The sequence below is a fragment of the Nuphar pumila genome, chromosome 14, assembly GCF_984573655.1.
Source record: "Nuphar pumila chromosome 14, dmNupPumi1.hap1.1, whole genome shotgun sequence".
Lineage (NCBI taxonomy): Eukaryota > Viridiplantae > Streptophyta > Magnoliopsida > Nymphaeales > Nymphaeaceae > Nuphar > Nuphar pumila.
The window spans coordinates 2984961-3012564 of record NC_143262.1 but is presented as its reverse complement, the minus strand read 5'-3'; the positions used below and the strand labels follow the sequence as shown (position 1 = coordinate 3012564).

At 38.0% G+C, this 27604-nt stretch overlaps 1 protein-coding gene and 1 long non-coding RNA gene across 2 annotated transcripts; both read right to left on the bottom strand.

The window, feature by feature from the left end:
* Positions 1-8304: 8304 nt before the first annotated feature.
* Positions 8305-11342, bottom strand: LOC149816085 (uncharacterized). The gene is made up of 6 exons (XR_016427690.1): positions 10835-11342; positions 10691-10750; positions 9573-9680; positions 9065-9170; positions 8486-8818; positions 8305-8370 (listed from the first exon to the last, which is right to left on the bottom strand). It is a non-coding gene; the product is annotated as an uncharacterized LOC149816085 (long non-coding RNA).
* Positions 11343-23436: 12094 nt separating this feature from the next.
* On the bottom strand, positions 23437-24432 carry LOC149816084 (uncharacterized). The gene has a single exon (XM_089988033.1). It carries the CDS (start codon positions 24430-24432, stop codon positions 23437-23439), a length of 996 nt encoding a protein of 331 aa, XP_089844159.1.
* Positions 24433-27604: the final 3172 nt, after the last annotated feature.

The window sequence follows — 27604 nt, the reverse complement described above, 5'->3', positions numbered from 1 at the left end:
TTAAAAATTAGTATTTGAAGCCTAAAAAATTTATGAAAATGATAAACCATTAATTTTTTTACAAACAACAACAACTACGCCTTCATCCCAAAACAATCGGGGTCGGCGATATGAACCAAAAAAGAAAATCATTTTGGGTCTTCCACATGAATCCTTCTCCTCCAATCATTTTTATCCAATGCCATGTACTCGGTGAGGTTCAAAGCATTCATATCCTTTCCTATCATCTCCATCTATGTCTTCCTAGACCTACCCCGACCTCTTTTAACTAATATATTTTCCCATTATTCCATCCTTCTAACTAGAGCATCATTTGGCCTTCGCCGAATATGTCTAAACCACCGTAAATGATTCTCTCTCATCTTATTTTCAATGGGTGCAATGCCTACCTTGTTACGTATCTCCTTGTTCCGAATCTTATATTTTATTGTATTTCTACACATCCATCTAAGCATGCGCATCTCAGCTACACTCATTTTTTTAATATGATGTCTCTTGGCAGCCCAACATTTCGTACCATATAGTAAAGCGGGCCTAATATTCATCCTATAAAACTTTTTCTTCAACCGCAATGACATTCTACGATCGCATAATACTGCAGTTGCACTTTTTCATTTCATCCACCCAACCTTTATCCTATGATTTACATCTTCATCAATTTTTCCATACTTTTGAATGATAGATCCCAAATATTTGAAACAATCATCCACTGGTATTTCTTGCTCACCAAGCTTCACTATACTCTCATCACTACTTCGTTGCTCATTAAACCGACATTCCATATATTTTGTCTTACTCTTACTCAACTTAAAACCTCTTGCTTCCAATGTCTCTCTCCATAATTCTAACTTAGCATTAACCCCAACTTTAGACTCATCAATCAAAACAATATCATCAGCAAACAACATACACCATGACACATTTTCTTGAATTGATCTCGTAAACTCATCCATCACTATAGCAAATAGGAAAGGGCTTAAAGCAGATCCTTGATATAACCCAACCGTTATAGGAAAATTGGTTGTCACCCCTCCACAAGTACGAACATTGGTTATTACTCCTTCATACATATCTTTAATTATACTAATGTACTTGAGAGAAACATTTTTCTTTATCATTGTCCACCAGAGAACGTCCCTAGGTACTCTATCGTATGCCTTCTCCAAATCAATAAAAAACATATGCAAATATTTGTTCCTCTCTATTTCTCTCAATAAGTTGTCTAAGAAGATGTATAGCTTCCAATGTCTGTCTCCAAATCAATTGATTTTTTTAATACTTATAAAAACATATCCATACATCATAATCAAATTCTCCCATGAGTGATTCCTATAAAAACAAACATCTCGATCACAAGCGTGCGGTCAAAATTTCAAAAAAGCACAAAAAATCCAATAGCATGCTTTAGTTAGTACTGTACTCATTTTGTAGGTTTTCATTTTCTTATATATATATATATATATCCTTGCCTAAAATAAGAGCAGATCCTTGAGTGAGTGTAATTGGGTCAATATATATATTAAAATCCCTTATCTTTAAGTTTTATATATATATATATATGAGCACATTTGCTTGGGACTTTAACTCTTTGTTTACATAAAAAAGGGTGAGTCCCCTTTAAAAAAAAAATACCCTGCATTAACAACTCCTACCAAGCAAGCGGAACCCCCATTGGTAAATGGCAACCCCTCTTTAAGTTAGATCCAGTTAAAATCTTGTCTAAAATTACAAGCTAGCCAGTGAAAGATGCTCTTACCAGAAGTCCACCCCCCAAAGTGCATGTACTACTCGTAGGCATGTGATTAACTTAAGTTCTGGTTCACCATGATCTTTCTACCACAATGTATCTGGCCCATCATTTAACAGAAGTGGGGAGAGGAAATCCATAAGACTTACCCATTCAGCAGCCACTTGTGAAGAGAGATTAGATCCTAAGAATACATCCCATTAACCACCATTGAGAGACCAACATTCTGCCACCAAGCAACTCTTACCCCTAACCAATCAATACAAAAGTGGGAAGATCTCTATTAGAGAAGAGTCCAAAAGCCATGATGACCTGCTCCAAAACATGGTTTGATGACCTGCTCCAAGCTTAACCTTGCATTTTTCTACAAAACAACTAAGTGCCCTACTCCAAACCTTCTAGATTTCGGATCTCGTCCTCCACTTACCATCCAAAACTCAACTCCATGCATTTAAGTCATATTTTCTCCTCATAACCACAACCCACTCATTGTCCTCCACAAATAAAAACCAAATTTAGTTTCTTCTAATTCTTAATCGCCAAACCCCATGATGAAAGGGTTTAAATAAGAGATCCCAAGCAACAAGGTTCGAGACAGACTTTCTAACAAAACACCCCCAAATGAATGGCTTAAAATACCTTTTGATTCTTTTTTTTTTGACATTAGAAAAATCTGCAATAAGTGAGAGGGGATAGTTACCAACACATGAGGACGGTTTTCAAAGCTGAACATTAAATGAGTTAATTGATTTTTGGGTAAGTCTCTCTGCATTTAGGAATGACGGTGCTCTTTTGGTAAAATCTCTTTCCTTTCATGCGTACATGGATGAAGGGCCATGGATAAAACTACCATGAATAAAACAAGTGCTCTATCATGCATGCTAACGAGAGAACGTTGGTTTGGGAAAGTAGAGGGAAATGGGTAAAAGTGGCGAACAAACAAAGAAAGTGGATTATCATTTCCCATTTTGAAAGGTGGAACAAAGTAGATCAGGATGGCCGGGTAGAATGGATCGGAACAGCATGAAAGAGGAAAGATGGTGCTTACCCAAATTCGAACTGGGTACATTTTTTAAATGGATCGGATTCGGACCAGCGATGGGAAAGGAATTGTCTGAAACCGAATTGATTGGAATCTGCTAAGAAGGCTATCCAGATTCATGAGCTTTGGGTGGACCTCGGGTAGGTTTTGGTGGACCACAGCCATATGGAGCAAACCAACCTTCTCTCGAAACAGGATATATACATGAAGGACAAGATGACCTTGAATGAAGCATTGTGGGTCATCAAGATCGGTTTAATTATGCGAAAAATGAGACTACAAGAAAAAAAAATCTTGATTTGATGAGCAACAAGCTCTTGAAGGTGTAGAAGCACAGTTTGGTGGGTTCTAATTCTTTATCAAATTGAAGGTTTCTTACAAATTTCATCAAGCAGGAATGAATGAACATATTGGCAATCTTGGAAACTAATTAAGCTTTCCAACATTGTCCCAGAGTTCATGAAAGAATTATGGTTGAACTGCAACTTTGCTTATTCTCCATAGCATGGCCTTGTGGGGAGCTTATATATTGGTGGCCTAGGGCGGGACGCTTGAAGGGGAGGTACTACACAAAGGTGACTTTTCAATTACTCTTTGAATTCGAGTCATTTCTTTAATAAGTGAGAATTAGTTCAATGGAACAAGGAACATGAAAAGACAAAGTTTCACATGATTGAAGGGTTCGAGGAAGAATCGAGTTTGATACAACAGGCTTTGGCCATTGAGATGGAAGAGGATAAGGTGAGACGACTTCAAGCACAACAATCCTCATTAATTAGCAACATCGAGAAATGACGAATTAGGAAGGAGCAGGCAAAGAGCAAAAATTCATTGGCTTAAACATGGAGACACGAAGAACAAATAAGAAGGGTGAACCATATGGGGACACTAACTATTGAGGGACAATTATGTTATCAGGGAGAAGGGATACTTGAGAGAGCAACATCATTCTTCTAATTTAAATTCACATTGGTAGATTCAGTCGACTATATATGACATGACCGGGCTGGACATGCCCTGCCTTGCGAGCACGGCCTCTTCTAAACTAGAAGAAGCTTTTACCTAAGATGAGATAAAAAAAAAAAGTTGGATGGGTACCTGTCCTTGCAGACGACTTTCCCATTGAATTTTTCAAAGCCATTTGGGACACGTAACAGTGATTTGCATCGAAGTGTTTAGAGAGTTCCACATTAACAGAAATTGTCACGCAGATGGGGGCAATCTATTCTCATTCTCATTCCCGAGGAGAGGGGGCACGTGTGAGATCACAAACTTTAGGTCAATTTCTCTATTAAATACTATCTTAAAGCTTGCTCTTATGACCATACGTCCCATCAGAAGCTCGTTGAGCACCCATCTCCAATTTCCACACTTCTTGATTCTAGAAAGAACATTAAGATTGAAATGAGACCTTTTCATAATTGAGACCCATTTTTCCAATGTGTGTCCTGTATCCATTGCCATGGCCATCCCTTAACTGTATTTTTCCCTTAAGAGAGTTTGACACCAAGCTTTCTTTCGTGCATACGACCCACCACCATTTCATGAGCAGCGATTTATTAGCTCGACCAAGATCCTGAATGTCAAGTCGGCCAATTAAACAGGTTTCTTGAATTGCCTTCCTTATGACCAGTCCAAATAAATTTTTAGACCATTTTCCTTAAACCTTTTTTTTTTTTTTTCGGTTTTCTTTGGCATTACCAAGATGATCATAAGGTGTGCTACTGAGGTAAGAACATGCTTCAACGGGGTAACTCTACCTGCTCGGGAAAAAAACTTGGCCGACCACATGTCTAACCTCCTATTGACGGGATTAAGAGCCAAGTTTTGGTTCTAAACGACCCTACCGATATGTTGCAGAGTAGGGCTGCTGATATCTTTGATCGCGAGATTGGTTTCCTACCCTTCCACTATTTAGGACTTTCTCGAGAAATTCATTTGGGGCAGGTGAAAGATCGAATTTGGGCAAGAACTCAATCGGCCTGATTTCTTTCCAAAGCGGGTCATATAATTAATCAGGTTCGCTTTAATATTTAAGCTATGGTTATACATTTTTTGATTATTTTTAAAATACCAAGGAAAGTTCAAAAATTTATGTGGCAAGGAAGTTTGGATGGTAAATCAAGGTCTTCAGTAGGTTGGTTAACCATGTCTCAACCCTTGGAATTGGGTGGCTTGGGTTTGCACTTTGGCAAAATGGTTATGGTTAATTTGCAGGAAGGGAAGGCTGGTTGTTTCATGTTTTTTCTGAAAAATATGTTTTATTTGATTGGCCCTGGAATTGAAGAGAAAACTATAAATGGAATGGAAGGGAGGACCGATCGAGGATTAATTGGAAGGGATGGTCTACGATAATTGTGGATTTCTGTCATTTTCTAAGGGTGGGTCTTGGGGATGGACAGAATACTTTTTTTTTGACATGACAGATGGTGGAATGGTCGCCTCCTTAGATATGAGTTTCCCGAGTATTACCAAGCGGCTAGAAGGAAGTATGGGAGAGTGTGTGATGTACTCGCTTGAATCATCTGGTTGGGATATCGTTTTGAGAAGAAACCCTTCAAAAATGGTTTTTTCAGCAATGGACTAAGCTTATGAATGACTTGGAGTCAATTTCTTTGTCGCAACAGGACGATGTGATGTGACTGAATGGATGTTAACCAAGGATGATACCTTCTCTACTGCCTTGTTTTGGTTGCCAAGGAATACGCTATAGGGGGGTGAACTGCGTAGTTCTTTGGTGGGTTGGACAATTATACATGGCATGATTAATCAGATTGGAGAAAATGGGGTTATTGCAGCAGACATGTGGTGATCTCAATTTGTCATGGGATGATCTGGTTTTCCTAGACATATTCTGATTGCCAGACATCTTGATTTCAAGGGGAAGAAATGAAAATTCTTGTGGCGGGTATGGATCCTAACAGCTTGGACATTTGTATGGCTTGAACGCAATCAACGTCTTTTCAGGGATTCTTGATGTGATCCTGTCTGCTTGCTCGCTTAGTCGAAATGGGAGCTCTCATACAAGGCGTGCAGGAAATGGCCGAATCGGCCCATTCATTGGATTGGTTCTAACAGGGTCTTTCTATAGCGCTGTTATATCCAATCGTTAAGCCACCTTGTTTTTAAGCGTATAATGTTCTGGTTACTTTTGTTTTTCTGTTCATCGAGTATGATATCTCATCACACTAATATTTTCTGTAGCTATTTTGAGGTTTAATTTATTTACCGACAGATTCACGACTACATTTTATTTTCTATTTCCTCTTCAAATTTGGCTATTGGGTGACATCTCGTACCCAAAGCATGCAGTGTATTAGAATATATCTTGCAAATGAATGTGTCTCAAAATGGGGGCAGTACATAAGTGTAGGAACATGTGGTATGTGTTGGCTTGATAAGTGATGTACGATGGGATGGTAACATGGTATGTGATAAGCAATGGTATCTTTGTTAGTGCGACGGTGTATGACAACTTAGACTGGAACATTGTTTGATTAAACAGTGTCAACGAATCAAAGGACATTGCCTTTGAATATTTGGTTAAAGACCTTTCGACTTCAATAAATTCCTAAGTGTGATATTTGGATGCACAAAAATAAGTGAGTTAAGGCTAATTCTTTAGAGATCACCTTAGGTAGTTTCAACTGAGTACAGTGACTCGAGGCTAGGCGACAAAATGCTTAGGTGTCAACAAACAAGTTTGGGTGATGCTCTTCATTATATAATGTATTCATCAATTAGTCCTGGGATTGAAGATCGAAATGACTTGTCTCTTTGGTGACGAGGTTATGCTGAGTACTGTGACTCGAGGCTAGGCGACAAAATGCTTAGGTGTCAACAAACAAGTTTGGGTGATGCTCTTCATTATATAATGTATTCATCAATTAGTCTTGGGATTGAAGATCGAAATGACTTGTCTCTTTGGTGGCGAGGTTATGCTGAGCACATGCTCATGGAGTCATGCTTATGGGGTCACGCTCATGGGATCACGATAGGTTACATGACATGCAAGGCTAAAATATTTGTGCATTGTTTGGAGGTGTTAGCTGGTAAGAAATAGTTATCCACGTAAGTAATATGAATTAGATCGAATATATATCAAAAAGTACGCTTAATCAGCTTTTGCTAGGCAACTATGCAGGCAGGATCAATGAAATGATTTGACACGTGAAGAAATATTAATGCACGGCCTTTGGCCGTTAATCTGACCGAAATGGTGGTTTATTAAAAATTTTATGCTGGTGGCACAAAGAATGTTTTTTATAAGAAAAAAAAATCCAAATCCACTTGGCCTCCAAACAAGATATATTAATTTTGCGTAGACACCTTATATATCTCTATCTAAGGTCCCTACTTAGATTTTCCAGAAAACAAAGGGATGATTGTAAACTGACGTACGTTGCGCGAACATCACATCGTTGGCGGCACCCTTCATTTTTGTAAGATATTTTAATGAAAGGGTGATCGGATTTAGACAGGGAATTGAATGTTTTGTCAGGTCAGAGAAGCTATCATGGTTAACGTTTTTTTGTTTTTTTTTTAAGGGAAAAAATTCACATTAAATCAGAAATCATGGTAAAGGCATTAATCGCTTACGGAAGAAATGGCTTATAATTGGACGTGGTGATTGTATCGAAGGAGAGAAATGTTGTATCTTTGAGGATCAATTGGGAGATCCCTTCTTTTTTTTTCTGAGAGAAAACATTAATCATTCTTTGGCAGAAGATAATCAGATACATTGCATACACAGGGGACGAGGTGTCAGCCGATCACGAAGAAAGGGAATAAGAACAGAAGTTTAAATCAGAAATCAAAAGGACTCTCCTCCTATGGATTATCATCCAATCCAGGGAAAACCCAATCCAATCTAGATCAGACTCAAGCCACATTATTTTACACCTTTGCCTGAGTTCCCACTCATTCATATCAAGAATGACGCCCCACTAAATTGGGAAATCTCAAGATTCACAACAACAAAATAAACTCTTAGTAACAGACTTTTCTGCCACTAAAGACCCTAAGATCTGTCACTAAAAGCCCAAGATCAGTCACTAAATATTTTAGGGGCAGTTAAACCTTCACTAAATAAAATCCCTAGCAACGGTTACTTCCGTCCCAAGAGCATACCTGTAGCAACGGCTTTAACTGTTGCTATAGCTCTTTGCGTTGAAAAAAACACTAACTACTGACAGCTTGAGTTGTCACTAATAGTCTTGTTTTTGCAAAAAAAAAAAGAATTTATTTATATATTTTATATTTATGTTTTAAATCCATTTAAATTTGTATTTACATAAATAGATAATTAAATATATTTATGTTGATGAACATACGGGACTTTCCTCTTATGAATAGGTAACAAATGGGTTGGTACCCTTTGACTTTGGCATGAGCAAATCTCACTCTCTCGCTCATATACACAAAAAAGGATATAAAAACCTATAGCAGCCATATTTACTGTGGCTACCCCCTCATCGATTCCATATCACCCAAGATGTTAAAGGCATGTTCCTCGTATCTGCCCAAGTCAGAGCGTTGTCTCCATCACTGATCTCTTTATCCCTCATAGCCTTTGTTCCTCCTGAACATCACAAAGTTGAATTCTCTACATCAGACTCTACCAAAACCAACATGAAAGAAGAAAACTCAAAAACACAATACAGAGAAGCTAAAAGGAAAAAAGCACTGAAACATACCGTGACTGCTTTTAGAATAGATGGGTTCTCTGCTAAATACTTGAGGATCCATGTGAGCACACTAGCTGTAGTGGCTCTGGCTGCAAAGATCACCCCAATAACATTGTCTGCAATCTGAGTGTCAGTGGGGGCTTTCAGTCAACAGTTTTTCCCTGCCCGATCAACATCTAAAACATTATGGAGACCCTCTGATCCTCCATACATCCCTCAGCATCAATGTGTTCGTAAAGACTTTGTTAAGTTCCTAGGAAATGTCTTCCTCTAAAGAAAGAAGAATCCACCCAAGCTTTTTAGCACCATATGACAATGCACTACCGATCCAGAAAAAATTACCTGTGCAAGAAGCGGGCAATACACCATATGAGAATGAACTTCTTGATGAAAAACAGTTATGGAGTTAGTTGCATGTCTAATATTGAATCATAGTTTGTAAACAGGGTAATTAGCAGTCATATAAGGTGCCTAGTGCTGGCTAAATATGAATTACCTGTAGAAGTAAACTATTGTACAGCCTCGACACTTCTATTATTAACAGCATAAAATCCGCAATTTCAAGAACTCACTTAAGTATTTGTATACCTGTTGATTATGAACATACTCCAGAAAGGAGGGGCACATCTGGGAAACGGCAATGGTCATCAGCATCAATAAGAGGAGCTTTCTGGTAACAGATCATGCCCCCCATCTTCAAGATACAAAAACAGAGGATAAAGATAACATTCTCTCTCTCTCCTCTCTCTCATATATATATATATACATATATATATGAGAACTGAACATATTAGGCCCCATTTTCTCGTTCTGCCCAGTTCTATCCCATAGTTTGAAGTGTTTTATGAAAGATCTGAACCATTAGATGTGTTTAGCATGCTTGATTTAGTGAGAATCAACTCTTGGATCATATTTTTTGACAAAAAAAAATATTTTTATGAGCCTGGAAAAATTGATGTCTCCATAGCCATTGATTTTGGATCACCAGAAACCTGTATAAAGGTAAGATTCCCATGATCCAAAAGCTGGTTCCCACTAAAAAAAACCTAAAGATCACATCTATGGTGTTAGATGTAAGAAAAAATACCAAACCAACCTCCAAGGACTGCTTTAGCAAGGTTATTACCAATCCAAGTTCTACCTCCAAGAACAACTTCAACTCTGCATTATGAGCTTTATTGGAGACCTCCCTTAACCGGCCAACCTACAAAATGACACCAAAAAATTACCTCAAGAAAAATATCCTCTTGCGTTAGAACTCACACACACGACACATGTATATATATTATAATGTTAGTTGCACCCTGCACCCATGGAACATAGCTCTAAAGTGTCTCAGTCTAAACTGGATATGAAAGACTAACTATAAAATGAAAATCAGCTTTTCATGTTCTAGGCCCTTTCAGTACAAAATAACACAAAGATTGAGAATTCAACATGTCCTGCAATGTCTAGAGCAGAACTATGAATGGGCTCAAACAGCCCAGGACCCTGTAGATGCAACATTAGTTAGAGACAAGTTGACAATAAAGAAGAAAAATAAGCAGCTGAAAGGTCATACAAGTTGTTACTGATTCACCAACGCTTGCAGAAGGGAGCATTCCAATGCTTCCAATAAGCATGGAGGCTTTATCTGACAAAATGTCACCAAAAGTATTGTTTGTCACGATAGTGTCAATGACACAGGCTGTGAAGTTCCTCATGCTTAATGCAGCTGACTACTAAATTGTGGAAACAATTTCTGGAAAGAGACCAAATGTAGACACATCAAGGGAAAAACATTCTAAAGAAAGAGAGGATGGTGAGAATTCCAAACTTATCCAAGTTCACATGATGACTGAACGGAAAGTGTAGAATTATAAATGCGTAGATGCATTTTCAATGCAAATGAAGGAAACCGAGTACTTAATCAACAATTGAGAGTAAGGGGCCAAATATGGACATATCATCAAGCAACAATATAAGGGAGAGTAATTTTGAAGAAAGATAGGAAGGCCAGAACTCAAAAGTTATCCAAGTTCGCAACTGACTGAATAAAAATTTAAGAATTATAAATGCATATATCAATAATTCTTCACTAAAGGCATCTGCATCTACTTGAATCGAGATCAGCAACAATCGAGAAATTCTCATTAACATCAAAGTTCATTATAAAACTGCATACGAATTCCCAACAGGCTGTACAGAAGCAGGAAAATGACAAAACCATCTTACTTTTTTCCTCAAGCGGCTCTTTCTTGCAGCCTCTCGATTTTGGGCAAGCTTAGGCTGAGTCTGCATGAAAAGTCCAACATATTTACCAAACAAAAGGATACTCATAAAAGACATCAAGCAACAATGTGATGTTTTGGCTCAAACCTTCTGATCCATTGTTTTCTCCTTTTATCTATCGGATGAATCCACAGTTGTTACAGGCTGATTGTGACCGTCTTCGGACTAAAATACTAGCAGCAGCACAAGAAGAAAAGAGCAATATCATACTAGCACCTTTAGAGGCATGACCTCCCATAACCAACCAAAACTGCATGCTAACAGCCATTAAAGATACAGTAGAAGTGGAAGGAGTTGAGCAATTCACCGATTGATTCTTATCATCGGTTGAAGTAACGCCACACCAGACTCTCCCCAATTGTCGAAAGGACCATTCGTGAGAGTTGCCCCCTTCAGGGAAGGGTACTGCTGCACACTCATCACTCTGTTCCCGGAGGAGCCGATATCCGATGAACCGATATGCAGGTCACCAAACCAACAAAAACACCGAGGAAGAACAACAAATGCGATCACTACGAATTCAAATACTAAATCCATACACATCTCACAAAACCCTAACCTGCAAACCACCAGAATTTACCGTATGCCTGCTGGATCTCGCATTAAACAAAGTGCCTTCATCGTTAACAAATTAAACAAACAAAATAATCAACATAAAAAGTTCCTAAAAATTCTGTAACAAAATAGTGATCTAAAGAAACAAAGGAGGAGATTGAGAAGAAGGGATACATACTTCGAGTGAAGTTCATGGCGTCCTCGAGGCGGAGCCCGGAGACCTGCTGAATCTCCCCCAATCAGAAACCCTCCAGTGCATGCGGCTAACTTCCGCATCGCTGCTCCACCAAATCATCCACAACACAGGAAATCACAAAAAAAAACATCGGATTTAGCATGTGTTCATTCAATCAATAGAAAAAATAAAGATTAAAATGCAAAAGCCCCTAAAATCTACCAATTTTTTTTCGAATTTAGCAGACCCTAACTCTAAAATCGGGTTAGGATTCACGAGAGAGAGAGAGAGACGTCTACTCAGAGAGATTGTGTGTGCATCTTCTGTGGACCCTAGAGAGGATGCCGCCGGGAGCTGAGGACGTCGGAGAGAGGAGTACGATTTTTTAATTTTTTTCTAAGTCGTGGTCGACCGGGTTTGACCTATGAAGGTCCGGTTCACTGAACGACTCATGTTTTACATTTTAGCGATGGTTCATACCGTCACAGTAACTAAAACTCAACAGTGACGGGGTTTATGGAGAAAACTCCGTCACTGCTTCTCCATTTTCTTGTAGTGATTCTCAACCACATTTGCTTTCAGTTGCCAACCTACATTTGAATTTGAGAAATATCTAAATGGCCAAGTTTGGACATCTCTTTGGATTAATCTGTATTATGGGTGTTTTTATTTGTAGCTTTTCTTTTGTGTAGATCAGTCAGTGATTTTGTCCCTCCCTTTGCTTTGCTTGTCTACTAAGGATGATCTCTTGACACTCGTCTCTCAAGATTATCTATCAAAGTTACACCTCTCTCAAAAAAATCTAACAAACTTACACATGAAAATCGAAGAGATCGACCACGTTTTAGGTGTTTGCATCACAGTCATGAATATGACGCATGCATCTATAAGCAAATGCGGATTATGCTTCTCACTAAATTTGTTTCTAGACAATGGTCAAAATATAACATTGTGTTCTGTATCACGTAACTTGAAGAGTGGTAAGTAAAGATTAATGCACCACAATATCATTGCACGCAAGTGCATCAATATGAATAGACCAACTCTCAAAATGTGATATGCTACTGCTAGCTTTTCAAAACCCTCATTATGTTCAAAGGTGGTGACAGAATTAACTATCTTGATTCTAGGTACTTTTCAACAACATCAAAGACCCCCAAAACCTAGTCCATCCTCCTCCTCAACACCAACATTTGCCTCAAGTGCCATCCACTGATGCATGGCAACGGGTTCACCTGAACCTTGCAATCCATGATACTTTCTGCTCATCAAGTCGACTTCTTAAATTCATCAGTAGTGACGATTCCAATGTTTCCCTTTGTTAAGGAGCAGGACATGATTAGATTCTTTCTTTTCTTTTTTCTTTTTTCTTTTTTCCTTTTTTAAGATAAGCATGAGTTGCCACGATGAGATTCATTAGGATCCAAGTCACTGCTATTCTTTACAAGTGGATTAGAGTACATTAATGTAGCTTATGCTTAATGGTACATAAGACACTTTTTTTTTTATAGGCAAACTGGGGTTAGTCTGACACCTACCAGTTTATTAATCAAAAAATAATTTACAATGATCTTCTTAAGAGGATTTTAATCTAAAGAATAGAAGTCAATTCTCAAGAGATAACCCCCAAACAAAAAACCCAATACCTGTTTTGGGCTTCCCCATTAAACTTTTTATTGTTTTAACTTCCTTAAATGACCCACTTTTTTAGGGGTGAGAGATAAGAAACCTTACTTTAACATAGAAGTTTTGCCACCCAATTTAAGAGATATTTCCTTATTTGATTCTTCATTAAAAGCATCCAACTCCGTTTTAACTTCCTTGAATCTCCTCACTAAATGCCAGATTAGTTTTAGGATCCTTTTTTGCTGAGCAAGCAGGATCTCTATCCAAATCTTCATTAGCTACATCTAATGAAACTTCACCCGAATTATTTCCTATATTAGAAGCCACAAGAGTTGTTTCTTCTAATTGATTCCCACCATAGCTGGCCTTAGTTGACATTTCCATATTAGTCTCAGATAAATCTTCTAAAATCTTATCTACTATGATGACTTTCTTATCCATCATAGATGAACTCTCAAAAGTTTCCAAAATGCCCTCAACATTAGAACCAGTTGCCTCATTGCTAACCACTACATGCGGAATCAAGATAATGAATATCTCGAACAAGCTCTGCAAATTCAGCCTGGTTAGATAACTGAACTAAATTAGAATCAATATTGTGTTGCCTGCCATTAATTGGATTCTGAACTCTAAATAATTGAAGGCCAAAATCATTCGCCATGAGAGGATTGATTTTAGGACTATATTGGCTGTAATTCATATCCTCTTGATCTGCCTAAAGATTCTGTAGAATAGCAAATTTATTGTAATTGTCACCTTGAACAGATTTTTGAACCCAGACTTTTTAGTTTTCTCGTTCACTTGATGCCATCCACCAAAACTGTTCTAAACTTTTTAGCTTTGGAGCAGCCTTTTTTGGACAACCATCAAAGTTATGCGCAAGCATAACAGTAGGCACAGAGGTTGAAGATTCATGCTCTTTAACTTTATATCTCCAAAAATATTAGCAAGATCGTAATACCAATGTTGTCAATCAACTTAGCATTAAATGAAAATTCCAGCAATATTCTTGTATAATGTAATGTCTCAAGAGAAGAAATTCTTGTATCAGTGGCAACAAGCTTACCTTCTAATGCCTCTTTAATTTGGCAATATGCATCAGAGCGCCGCATGTTTGTAGGAAGACCTGTAGCTCGCACCCACAGTCAAAGATCACATGTCATGAAAGCATGGTTTTCCATCACCATCCCACACTTCCATCATTGGAGCTCTTCCTGCAAGCAACCGCATACAAGACTAACTGCTGCTAACATGGTTCATTAATTTTGTTTGACAATTCATGCTCATCTTAGGCATTTCTTTATCTCTAGAAGTATGGGATACACTAAAAGGAATGTATGACTAGCTCATCATCAACATCTTATAATACACAACATTGCTGATAGTTGCAACATATCATAAAAGGCTCATGCTCAAATGAATATATTTAATGTGCCAAAACTCTAATATGTTAGCTGATCACAATTGGGGGTAAATTAGAGATGTTGTTTGGGACCAGTGCATGGCAACTTCTCCAACGCCTTCTATTGTTTGGGAGCAGTAACCAAAACATTGCATTGGGGATGGAGTTGGGAACTTCAAGAGCACATTTCATTGCCATTCATAAGATGATATTTTCGACAACTTTGTGGCCAACACCATATTTTGGCCACAGCTAATTCTGACAATACATGTATATCATTCCAAATATGTATAAGGGAGCTGTAATATTGTTAGGACTATGAATTGAGAGGCATGTTCCCTATTAGGTTGGGTTACATCAAAGATGTGTTTTAAGCAGGGGTGGGCATCAGGCTGGCCCCACCCGCTAATGGACCACGCTGACAGGGCCACCCAACCCGTTTACTAATGGGACAGGTTTTGGCCTGGTTCTTAACAGGCTTGGGTTTGAAGAGAAGCCCGTGGCCTGGTCCATTAGCTCAACGGGCAAATGTGAAGTGGGTTAGGTCCGGTCCAGCCTGGCCTGGTCCGATTCAAACCTATTTGTAGGTTATTTTTTAATAAAATTAATATATTAATTCTTAGAATACCAAAAAAAATGAATTAAATGAAAAAACATAAAATTAATAACTAGTAATAGTTACCCATTCTTAAAATTAACAAAAAATGAATTGAATGTAATAGTTAATTTATAAAAAATTATATTATTAAAATTTTTAATAAATAACTCAGGCCCATCGGGACGCCGAGCTGGTTGCCCACCCTTAGTTTTAAGTGTATGTCCTTTGGCATTAGTCTTAGTTGAAGTAACATCTTTTATCCAAGCTGAGGTCCCCCTGGTGTATGTTCTTTGTAGATAATATAATATTTGTTAGTCAAGATAGAGAAGATGTATAAAGACAACTAAAACTTTGGAGCACACTAACGAAAAATAGCTTAAAATTTAGTAAAACAAAATTAAAATATAAGCAACGCATGTTTAGTGAAAAAATTATTGAGAAAAAAGTCAAAATATACTGACAAAGACAAAGATGGCACTAGCTTTTGGCCATATGTCAAGATTGGCTGCAAATTAGAAAATATGGCAAATTAGACCAGTTGATTTTTTTCTTGACAGTTTTTTGCACTTTTGTCACCTAAAAAATTAGGCACCCACTTTCTAAATTGTCACCTGAAAAATCAGGCATTTGTTAAGATGGATGTTTAGGGTTACAAAAGAGGATTATATATAAGTTCTACCAATAAAAGAAAATTTTAGATAATATTGTTTAAGATGTTTTGGGCATGTTGTTTGAAGACTTATTATGACATCAATAAAAGGTTAACATGATGCAAATGGAAGAGATTAAAAAAAATCATTGAAGACTTGGAAGGAGGCTGTGAGAGGTGATACAAAGAATTATAAGACAATTTATAGCTGTAGATAGGGAAAAAATGAAAAATTGACACTGGCTCCGCCACTGCTCACCCAATGAGGGATCCGTCAGGGTGGGCACCACCCAACCTGACCTCTTTTCGTCCCAGAATAATGAGTGGAAGAGTTTTTCATTCCAGAATAACCATTTTAAATCTAGCATACTAGATTCAGAATGGTGCAAATCTAACTGGAAGTATACATGCATGGGTTGGATCAATGGTTTGGACCGTGACTCGACTAGCATATGCTTGATCTGCATCTAACATGTTGGATCTGGTTCAGATCTATTCACTAGGTCCTGAAGCAACTTTAACCCGATCAGAATATGTGTCCAATAATGAAAATTCTGTTCATTACTAAGTGGGAGGTAGGTAGCATGAAGAGTAGGCCTTCTACCCAGAGTGGCATTTTCATTATATTTGGAAAAGTGAGGTGCATTCAATTTATTTTTTAGAATTCAAATTGGGGAAGCTTGTCTCAATTAGCATAACTATCGATAATGTTTGTTCTGATTTAGGGTTTTTATATAGTTTTTTTATTATGACATAAATGGTTTAGTTATAATTTTAGGGGTTTTTGTATTTTTTTAATTACTATTAGGCATGAATTCATGAATAATGAATGATTTATTTTTAGTAGAATATTAGGGGCTTTGTTTTTTTTATCAATTAGCATAAATACAAAATTTATGACATTTGTAGAAATTAGGGTTTATAAATTGTCATGAACATTTAATTATGGTTTTATGGTTTCTATGTGTTTTTATTTTTCAATTCGCATTAAACATGAATCATGAATCATGAATAATAAATGCTTGATTTTGGTTAGAATATTAAGGATTTCATTTTTTTATCAATTAGCATATAGACGAGACATCCATGTTTTTTATCAATTGTAATTTTTTTTAATGAATTAGCAATTAATCGATTATGAATTGTTTTCTAAATATGGAGAATCAATGTTGTCAAGTTTTAAAAGGTACACTTTAGATAACTATTTGATTTTTTTAAACATATTATTATAGTTTCTTAATAATTACTTTAAATTTTTACTGTATATTTGTGCCCACCCTAGTTTAGATTCCTGGCTCTGCCGCTGAATGATGGAAACAATGCTCTCATCTTAGTTCAAAGTTCCCAATGAATAATCATTTGTGATGATTCATTCATGTATACCTTGACAGGGCTGTGCATTCTACACTTCCATTTAAAAAAGGGCTCAACCTATAGCTTTTAATAAACTTATTTGCAATTTCTTTGTTTAGAAATTCCATCTAGCAATAAATCTATGATCAACAAGCGTAAAAACAGCCAAATAGAGGTAGATTACGAAGCCATCTCTAAAAACTAATTCTTTTAAGATCATCAAAGAGACAACAGTAAAAGTTGTGCCTCATATAGTCATACTACTAAATTTACACTGCAGATAGATTGATATGCCAAGAATGGCACATACCTAGAGACTCAAGTAGGCAATATAGATATTTCAAGAAATTAATCATCCTGCACAATCTTTGAGAAGTCAAACACTATTCTTTAGAATGTGTTTGCCATATCATACTTTGTTCAAGCACAACTCATTATCTCATGTCTAACATAACAAATTAGACATTGTACTTTGGATATCATGGCCCCGATACAACAAATATGAGCAATGGAGCATGTTTAGTAAGTTCATCCATCTCGACAAAGGCTCATTCATCCATCTCGACAAACTGTTCACTGCATTTTTAGCAAGTTTTAACTCATTTCTTTTTCAAAGTTAATATGTAGTGTATGTGATACATGTAAAAATGACATAATCTTGGTCCTTCATTCAAATATCTATGCATGTTAGAGCACTAATTGATTTGTTATGATACGCAAGGATTAGCTTTGGAAAAATCATTTAATGGACACTTGTATTATTTTGTTTTTATTGATGATTTTCCAAAGTTTACTTAGTTATATCCCTTTCTTCACAAATGTATTTGCTTAATACTTTTCTAATATTTCAAGCAATTAATTGTTTGAAATTACTTGATCAAAAAGGAAAGTATCATTATACTCATTAATGAAGTAAATATGAAGCATTTATAAACTTTTAATAATAAGCAGTATAGGGCATAAAGTATCTTGCAGTCATATTCATGAATAAACTAGGTTAATCAAGTGAAAGCATTAGCATAGTGTTGATAAAGGATCTCACTTTATTGGCTCAATCCAATGTGCAAGTGTAAGCATGCATATCTTATTAATCTCAAGAAATATCCAAGACGTGGGTAGGTGATCGAAACGAGATTGTAAATAGGGAAATAAAAGGTGCAAGTAATTCTAAGCAATGAAGGTGGATGTTAACAATCCAAAGAACAATAGACATGTGAAGACATAACATTTCTTTTAATGAAATGGTAAACTTTCTAACCATGTAACTCGAAATAAAAATATTAATGTGCCATAAATATGCTTCTATCAAAGCGTGATATGATGATGCGAAGTTTCCATACTGATTGTGCTAAAAAAATATCTTACGAAATCGGTTGCTCACAATTCTGAAGCTCATTAATTGATCTTCTTAGAGAGGTCTTGGGGAAAAGGTATAAGGTACTGGTTTCCATTTATTTATTAAAGTGGGTTTTTTCTTTTTTATAACTAGGAAAAACTGTCTTGCTCACCATGTTTATTGGGTAAAACCCCAGGTCTCCTTGGCCACCAGGAAGTACACCCAGCTTCAGCCTCGCGGCAATTGAACATGCACCTGTATGTTTCAAACTCGTGATGTAATTGAAGTGGTTGTTGTCTTAAGAATATTGTGAGAATATTAATATAGGCCACCAGTCTAAACACTTCAGGAGTCCTTGTTAGGCCCATCTAGAAAGGTGGTATACCCACAGGTCAACTAACATGGTCCTATTTGAGGGGTCATTTCTCTAATCTATATGGCATAGTTATCTTTTATGTGGAACTCATAGAAGTAAAGATTAAGACAATCACAAAAATTAACAAGTTAAATTCCAGTACATGAAGATGAGAAGTTGATTATAGCTTCCTATCAAAAAAATGGGAAAACGAAAAGAAAAATGAAGACATGTATCATATATGAAGCTGAGAAAAAATTAAAATGGGATGACCACGGTTAGGGGCAACTGCGGTTTGTCACTTGACATGGTATAGGCTGAAAAGGCAAGTGTTAGTTTACGTTTGATCCATTTAAATGGGCCATCTTGCTTGGCAAAAAAGGGAGTATGATGTGATGCAAATACGTTCCTGTACAAATGCCTTGCAATCAAATAGGCATGTTAAGAGGAATATCTTTATCATGAACATATAAAGGCAGCCTTGTTGCTTAGCAAAAGGGTGCGCATCCAATTTCTCCAGAAGGAAAACAAGTTTTTATTCAGTATTACTGAAAAGGTGTTTGGTAGATGATCATATAGTTGTTCAACTTTAAAGTTGTTTATTTCAAGCATGGACTGAACATGACAGGTAGACTGATAATAATTAGTATGTATATTGCACAAGAAATGATATGCAGTTTCAAGATTGGATAAGAGGCTAAGCTTGAAAAACTACCACTTGACCATTCTAATCAATCTTCAGAGGTAGGCACCATAAAATTTGTAATCCTATGAGAGGACATATACTACCTGGAAGCTTGAATGACTGCCTTGCTATCACATTCTATCTCAAAAATACAAATTACTCTCATGGCTGTTGAAACAGACCTTTGACACCAATGGAACAGTATCATGGTTTAATTCCATTATTTCCTTTTTGTAGTTACATGAACGCCTAAATCATCTTTAGAATGTTGTGAACATGCATTGGCAAACTCCATGTAAATACTAGACGTTTCTTTTTTCACTGATGACAGGGACATTAACCAAGACATGCCCCCAAACAAAAACATTGCGTAGCAGCTCCTATTGATCCTTTTCATCCTATAGATCATTTAAAATTTCAATTCCATTTATTTGGTAGGAGGTTCAAAGCCAAATTAGCTAGAAGTGTAACTTAAACCATGTACTGTGTTTTTTTATTTTTCAAGTGTTGGAAAGCCATCATGCTATCTCTTGCATGGATGTTTGAGGGTTTAATTATGGTTATTTGTGGACCTCTTCCGCTACAAAATTAAAATCATAAGCTAACTACCTTGCTTATGACGCTACCTCTCTTCATTGCTTATGGGTACATAATGTGAAAATAATGAAGAAGTTATGAATATTAACGTTTCAAACCTCAATCAAAGGTGCAACACTTCTTCATATGTTTTTTTTTTTTTAAAGAATTCTTCATTCATATGAAAATAAGCATTCTTTATTGAGACTACAATGGCCGGCTCAATTAATTGGCAACCAGTCACTATCTGGTAGTTCTAAATGTAACAATTCTCAATTTTTTTGTTAAATTGAAGGCTCTCTTTGCCTGTGGTTGTGACTTTATTACATAGCACCATGGTGTGAATTAGTAAAAGACTGATAATGATTAGTTATAGCTGCATTATAAAACAAGCTGTTAAGAAGAACAAGTGTGAATATAATGGAACCCTATGTTGCCTTTCTATCATATGGACGTATATGCATATAATTTACTATTTTTTGGTCCCTCATGCATGGTATTTCTGTGGACAGTTTACACAAAATTATTTGCATCATGAATATGGGACTCTATGCAGGCAATCTTTCTTATTGTGAATAATATTTTTCCAAGTGATAGGATTGTGCAGATAATGCCTTCCAAGTTTAGCAGATAATACCTTCTAAGGGATTTTGCTCATGTCAGATTTTCTAACATATGACCAGCCAACCATATGTTCAATTGCTGAGGTCGTTGAACTGATGGTTTTTGTGTTTTAAGAAAGAGCTCGTGGATGAACTCTTTCTGGTTGAGAATCATTATTAATTTTAAATGGCGTATCAGGTGAGGATCCTCGTTTCTATCTTTTTATTTTTGAAAGAAAATACTTGGTTCAAATTTAACGAACGAGGGCTGTTCATGATAAAAATAGAAATAAAGAGATAAACCTCAAGAAATACTGATATCGATCAAGGAGATTAAAGCAAAGAGGGGTTGTGGTAGGAAGTGTTTATCCTTATTAGCATTGAAATGTTGAATGAATCCAAGAAAACGTTCAATTTGTTCATGTATATCTCACATTAGCTATAAGGCAAGAAGCTACTGTTCTGCTAACCAACCTGTCAAAGCTTTGTTTCAGATTATTTTGCTGTCTGTATCAAACTATTATCTTCTCCCTATCAGACTTGGCATATCTAGTCGTTAATGTACTTGGTTTTTCAATACTAAGTATTTTTAGGATAAGGGCATTGTTTGTTTTCATTTGAAATTGCACTAACCTATTTAGGAAAGCGTTTAGAGAGCAACTCCTAGAGAGATGCATTCGTTACTTTCATCAAATTATAACCGGCCAGAAGAATTTTAGGGGCTAAGTTGAAAAGGTTTATTCGCAAATCTGCTAACCTAAAAGGTTTTTAATAGCGCCTGTATGGTTCCCCTTAGTGTTCTACTTCTACAGAAGTCAAAATATAAGACGCACATATGAAAGCAGTTTACAGGGTTTACGATTAAGTACCTTATAATTCCTCTCCCTTTACCGTCTTCCCTTTTCTACCTGTTGCAGGCATATATAGGAATAAGAACCAACTGAATTTCGTAAAACTTTTACCAAAAAAAGGAAAGAAATCAACGCAATACTGATGGCACTCCCTTATATTGGAGCAACTCTCATCAAATCGCAGCGTCAATCTACGAAACAAGCATCTCCAAGGTTATGGCCTAACCTGTTGATGTGGAAAGGTACCTCTCAATGAGTGCCACGGTTTTGCAAACTAGTCAAGTGGTGTCTACTGATTTTTCTTGGAGCAGCCTCCAAGTTTCTTCGGTTTCCTAAGCCAGCGTTAAAGGTATTCAGCTTTAAACATGCACACCAGTTTAAGAAGACTATGGCCTGTTTTTATCTATAAATATGTGCAAAGATGTAAACTCAAAAGGAGACGGTCCCTTGCACTTAAGAAAACTGCACTCCAGTATTTTTCCCACAGTTTTCTCTGACTGACTGCTCCGAGAGAGAGAGTGAATTCATCATAATACTTCGCAGAACAATCATGTTTGATGTAAAAGTAAACTTCAAGGACTTCCTGTGGTAAAAATGTCCACTACGAACGGCTAAATGTCACCAATAAGATGAGTGGCATATAATCACTAAAAGAATATATATATATATATATATATATATATATATATATATATATATATATATATATCACAAATCTAAAAACGTTTATATTTCCCTAATTTGTTTTAGAGAATATTTCCCTGAAAATAGAAATACTGAAACAAAAGTAGTCAACACAGACAGAAGAACATGAAATCGCAGTACTGTAATTCTTTTCTGATAAAGGTAAAAATGAAGGGAAGCTCATTGAAATAAAGAAAGTAGCTTAATAGGAAGAATTAGCACACAGCACCGGTGGAAAACAGAAAATCAGGAGACATTAAAAAAATGGAAGTTAAACAACTAAAATGAGGATGGGATTTACCGAGAGGCTGCAGGGCCTACAAAAGGTCGCCAAATCATTGCCGCCATTAACGGGTAGGCATCGCTCTAATAACGCCCGTGAAATGGTCATTTGCCATGTCCATATCTGCCTCTTGTTCATGACCACCCATCTTCCCCTTTTGGCCTTCCTACCTTGTATTTCCTCTAATCATCAAGTCCCAACATAAACATTTCCATCACATATCTCACTGACCAATAAGGGAACATATGAAGGGAGAAGAAAAAAGGGATTTATACATGTCAAGACATGTAACACCACTAAAGTAATTTGGAACAAAGGGCTGGACTTAGAGCAACAGATTGAAAAATCCGGTCACCGGAAATATTTCCGATGACTCTTCCATCTCGTCTCTGCCAAGTCTGGTTTTCACGAGTCGGAATCCCCACGTACCCTGGCTCTATAATTGTCCCGCCATTTTTTCAATATTATAATGTAATCTGGCGTGAATAAAGCTTTTGTCAGAAGAGGGAAAAGTGTGAAATGGGAATCATGCTAAGGCTGGACATCCCTTCATATAGGTCATCAGAATCAATTATTTTATCATGTATTCAATGAGATTCATTGACCATAATTAAAAAATTAGCAAAGACGGTTGACGTTGCGGCCAACAGAAGGGAACCCTTCGTCTGGCGGTTCTTAAAAAAACATCCAACAACCATTCCCTTGTTTCAGTTCTTAACTCACGTAACTGAATCCTGTCGGGCGCAAACTATATAATCCAATGTAGTCACTGCCATTGCATAGCGTTTAATGGAGAATCTATCTAGAATTTACATATGAAGTTTTTTTTTTTAGAGTCGAGTTTTCTTTTACAAAGAAGTAGCCATACACGCTTTACCAACATAAGCAACAACTCCAAACACCATTGGAGAGAGAGAGTAGAAAAAACGGTAGGAATTGAGCACATAGACTGTTACACTCTAGCCCAAACTCTGACCATCACTAAGAGCAAACTCCCATGGCCTGAGAAAGAAGTGCAAGTCATTGTTGAATTGGGCTGGTGAGCGCACGTTTGCGAGAGAAAAAGACGCCGAACTCATGACGACATCGTCGATTTCCCAATTTCCGGGAACTTGGTTGCTGAGGAGGAGGTCGCTCAGGGTGCTGGAGCCCGGAGGGAGAAGGAAATTCTCGCTATAGTCGAAGATAGAAAGAAGAGAGTCGTGGATTTTGTCATCTATGGATCCACATTGGTTCTCTTGGGAATGGGAGCTGAGCTCAGGAGGTTGAGCTACGAGCTCCGATGAAGATTTGAGCTCCAGGGAGATCGACTCCTCTCCAGCTGTTTCCTCCAACCTTCTCCTCCACAGCGTCTTCTTTCTCGTTCTCTCTCTGGCTCGAGCTCTGGCCTTCTCCCTTGATTCTTTAGCAATAGGAGAAGAAACCACTGATCTTTTCAATGAGGCCAACGTTCCCTTTTCCTTTGTAGCTGCACACCCTCCTCCTCCTCTAACTCTAGCCTTGTTAATGAAGTTCGACTCAACGGCTACTTCGGAATCCGATAGGGCCTCGCATTGAGAGGGCGATGCCGATAGGATCCTCGTCACAGCCGGCAGCGGAGACGATCTAGTGAGCTGCTTGATTGCCAGCCGGGCGTTGTCCATGAGCCATTTGACAGTCTTGCTGGCCTTATCGTAGCCTAGCAAGTCTTGTAGTTTGAAGAACTTGCGAGCGATGTCAAGAGATAACCTCATCCTTCGGTCTCTCATGCCTTTGGCAGTGGGGATCTTGCTGTGGCGGTCCTTCTTGCCAGGCTTCCTTCTGGGAGCCTTCCTAGCAATGGTGGTGGTCACCACGGATTGCTCGGAAGGCATTCCAGCCCTCCCCACCACGTCGGCTAGGCCACTGTCCCCTTGCTCGAATGCGAAGGGCAACCCTCCAAGGTCCCCTCCTGATGGCTTTGAGGAGTATCCCATGCTGAATAGATATTGGTCAGGGGAGGATGGCAGCTGCAGCACGTTTCCAAGCCTTGGTGTGAACATTCTGAATCAGATTAATGGGAGACACGGCATCGATCACTATATTTGGGACACACCAGAGCTCAATCTCTAGAAGGATCGTATTCTCAAACACTGGACAACGAGAGAGAAAAATATGGTGATAAAAAAAAAAGCTCTCTCTCTCTCTCTTTTGACAGTGGTGGAGTAAACACGAGGGGATCTTTATTCGACTCTCCCACGCTTTTTTTGTTTTTGAAAAAAACGAGAATCGCTAAAAAAATAAAATCATAATATTCTTCCCCTCCTTTTAATTGCTTTTGCTGTTCTTGCTGCTTGTTCTTAGGGCTAGTGCATGTGGGTGAGTGGTTTTAGAGAGAGAAAGAGAGGAGAGAGCTCTGTTGTGGGAGACGAGAATGTGGAATACCTGTCCAGTGTAGCTTCAAATGGAGCAGGTGAGAGAATGGCAGCTAATCTCCCAACCTTTTTTTCTTTATTACCCCTTGTTCGATCACACACACAACAGAGTATCCATGACCTGTGCAATACATATAGATACACAATGACTAGTAATGGGCATTGCGAGTAAGGCTGGCTTTAGACTCCTTTGTGCTTTAAGCTGTACTTTTTTTCTTCCAATTTCACTCTTTTTCACTTTCAATTCCAACGATTTGTGTTTTTTTTTTTTTGGTGGGAGACAGTGTCCCACCCACGTACAATTATTTTGGCTAAGAGCGTATGCCGCCAATTCTGCCATCTTGGCCTTGGCTGGATTGACTGAGAAGCTCCCACACATCCATGTATTCATCCCCCTTACCACCATCTCTTCTCCCTGGTACCCCAGTTCTCCGCTGTTGTTTTGTGCTTTTTTTAACTTTCTTCTAGCCCCATCGTTAGGTGGTTCCTCACATTACGCTTGCCCCTTTATTTTTTTCTTCCTTTTTAGTGGAAAAGCTGCCTCCCCTCTCCGCATTGTTAATAGAGATGACTGTTGCTGTACTTTCTTCTGCACATCACGGGGGCATCTTACACTTGCACACCACATGGTTAAAGCAAGAACCATTCATTCCATAAATTGGTTGCTCTCCTGCATCATCTAGTCTCCCTCCACTTCTAAAGAATTATTCATTCCATAAATTGTTTACTTTTCTTAGAAAAACAACATGGTGGAAAAATAAAAACAGTACCATCCACAACCAATAACCCTTATAAGAAACTAACCTCTTTCATCAATACAACAAAAATCTATAGCAGAGGTGTTCAAATTATATGCCTGTCACCACTTAAATTAGACCCATCCAAACGTGGACCTGGATGGAAGGCATCTCTATTACTATGCAGCTGCACATAATTGACCGATAAGTCTTTGGAAAATGACTAAAAACAGCATTCAAGGACCACAAAAGAGGGGCCCGATCTGTTAGTTCTCCGTGGTCAGGATAACCTTGTATACAATAATATGGTGAAAGCTGGCCAGTCATATATCAGGCCTGATCTATAGCCATATGGGTAAAGTGGATTGTTGGGGAATGCATGAATGGGATGCGTGAGTGCCCACTCATAGGAAAAAAGGCTCTAGGGTGAAGTTTCTGACAATGTCATCACTATTACCAATCCAATAGGTAAGTGTCAAATCACTTAGATGTGATGCTATTATGTGGCTCTACTAATTACTTCCTATCCGGAATGGTTTCATTAGGGTCCCCAAGATTCCATTTAGAGAAGGAACAAAATTGACGGACAAATATATGCGTGTCCTCAAGGACGGGCCATCCCAACTCCAGGGCAAGTTGCATGATTGTTGCCACATGATATTTGACATTTAACCATTTTCTTGTTTTTATCTTTTCAATACTCAATCAAATGTTTTTTTTTAGAGGAATATAGGGCACAGTTTGTTATGTTATCGGCAAGGTATTTTAAATTCCGTTGGAGGTTTTTTTGTTGCTTTACTGTTAATTGCAATAATAGATTCTTACAGGCGGTTCATATCCGCAAGCTTTAGATTGCCTATAATGAGTAATTTAGTGGAAGCACATACTGTACCGAGGCATGTCCTACAACCAAAAAGCTCTGGAATTACGAAAATGCCTTTGAGAGGAGCCTAAAAGGACTCCCCATGTGGTGCTCCGTACCACCATAATGAGCGTGGATATTGAAAAAATAACCAGTGAATCACCTAATCCCAACCGGGTCGCACCACCCCCATATATATATATATATATATATATATATATATATATATATATATATATATATATATATATATATATTAAAGCTTGTGAGGCCATATACGTTATATGTGGGTCTTTCCCCCAAAAAAAAACAAAGATGATGATTTGAAAAGGAAAGGGATACCTATCTAGGGATGGCAGTGGACCCGGGGAAAGCGGGGCCCCGCCCCGCCTCGCCTCGTTTGGACCGGGGATGAAGGGTATGAAACGGGGATGGAGGCGGGGACGAAGGTTAAAATTCATCCCCGTCCGGGGGTGGAGGCGGGGATGGACGTGCACTTTTCCCCGCCCCGCCCCGATCCCCGCCTCATCCCCGCCCCGCCCTGTCCCCGCCACGATCCCCGCCTCATCCCCACCCCGACCACTTTTCCCCACAATATCCCCACCTCATCCCCGTTTGATGGAGGACATGAAACGGAGATGGAGGATAAAATCCATTCCCCGCCGGGGATGGAGGCGGGGGTGGAGGATAAAATCTTGAGGCGGGGCGGGGGTGGAGACCTTGTCCCCCGCCCCACTGCCATCCCTATACCTATCTCATTTACCTTCTTCGTTTCTTAAAAAAAAAAGTTGCCTATATCGTTTACCTTCTTCATTTACCTTTTCATTGGTGTCGTGTTCATGTACCTTACTATATTTGAGTTTGAGAAGAGGACGCATGAACAGCTAAGACTCATCTTGACTTGTATGAAAACTTTAAAGCTGCTATGCAGTGGTGTCATTTTTTTTTTAAGGGAACTACACAATGGTGTCATTGATAGCACATTTTTCATGTTTGTCTAACAATTTCATAAAAACTTTTATCTTATCTATGCTGTATTTTAATAAAAAACAAGAAACATTGCATTTTAAACTGGCTGTACAGTCTCTTGATCTCTTCTATCTTGTAACAAAGAAACAACTTTCCCATGCAAGCC

Bases quoted from the DNA above. Each gene is read 5' to 3' on its own strand.
- LOC149816084 (XM_089988033.1), bottom strand. From the start codon at position 24,432: ATGGGATACTCCTCAAAGCCATCAGGAGGGGACCTTGGAGGGTTGCCC.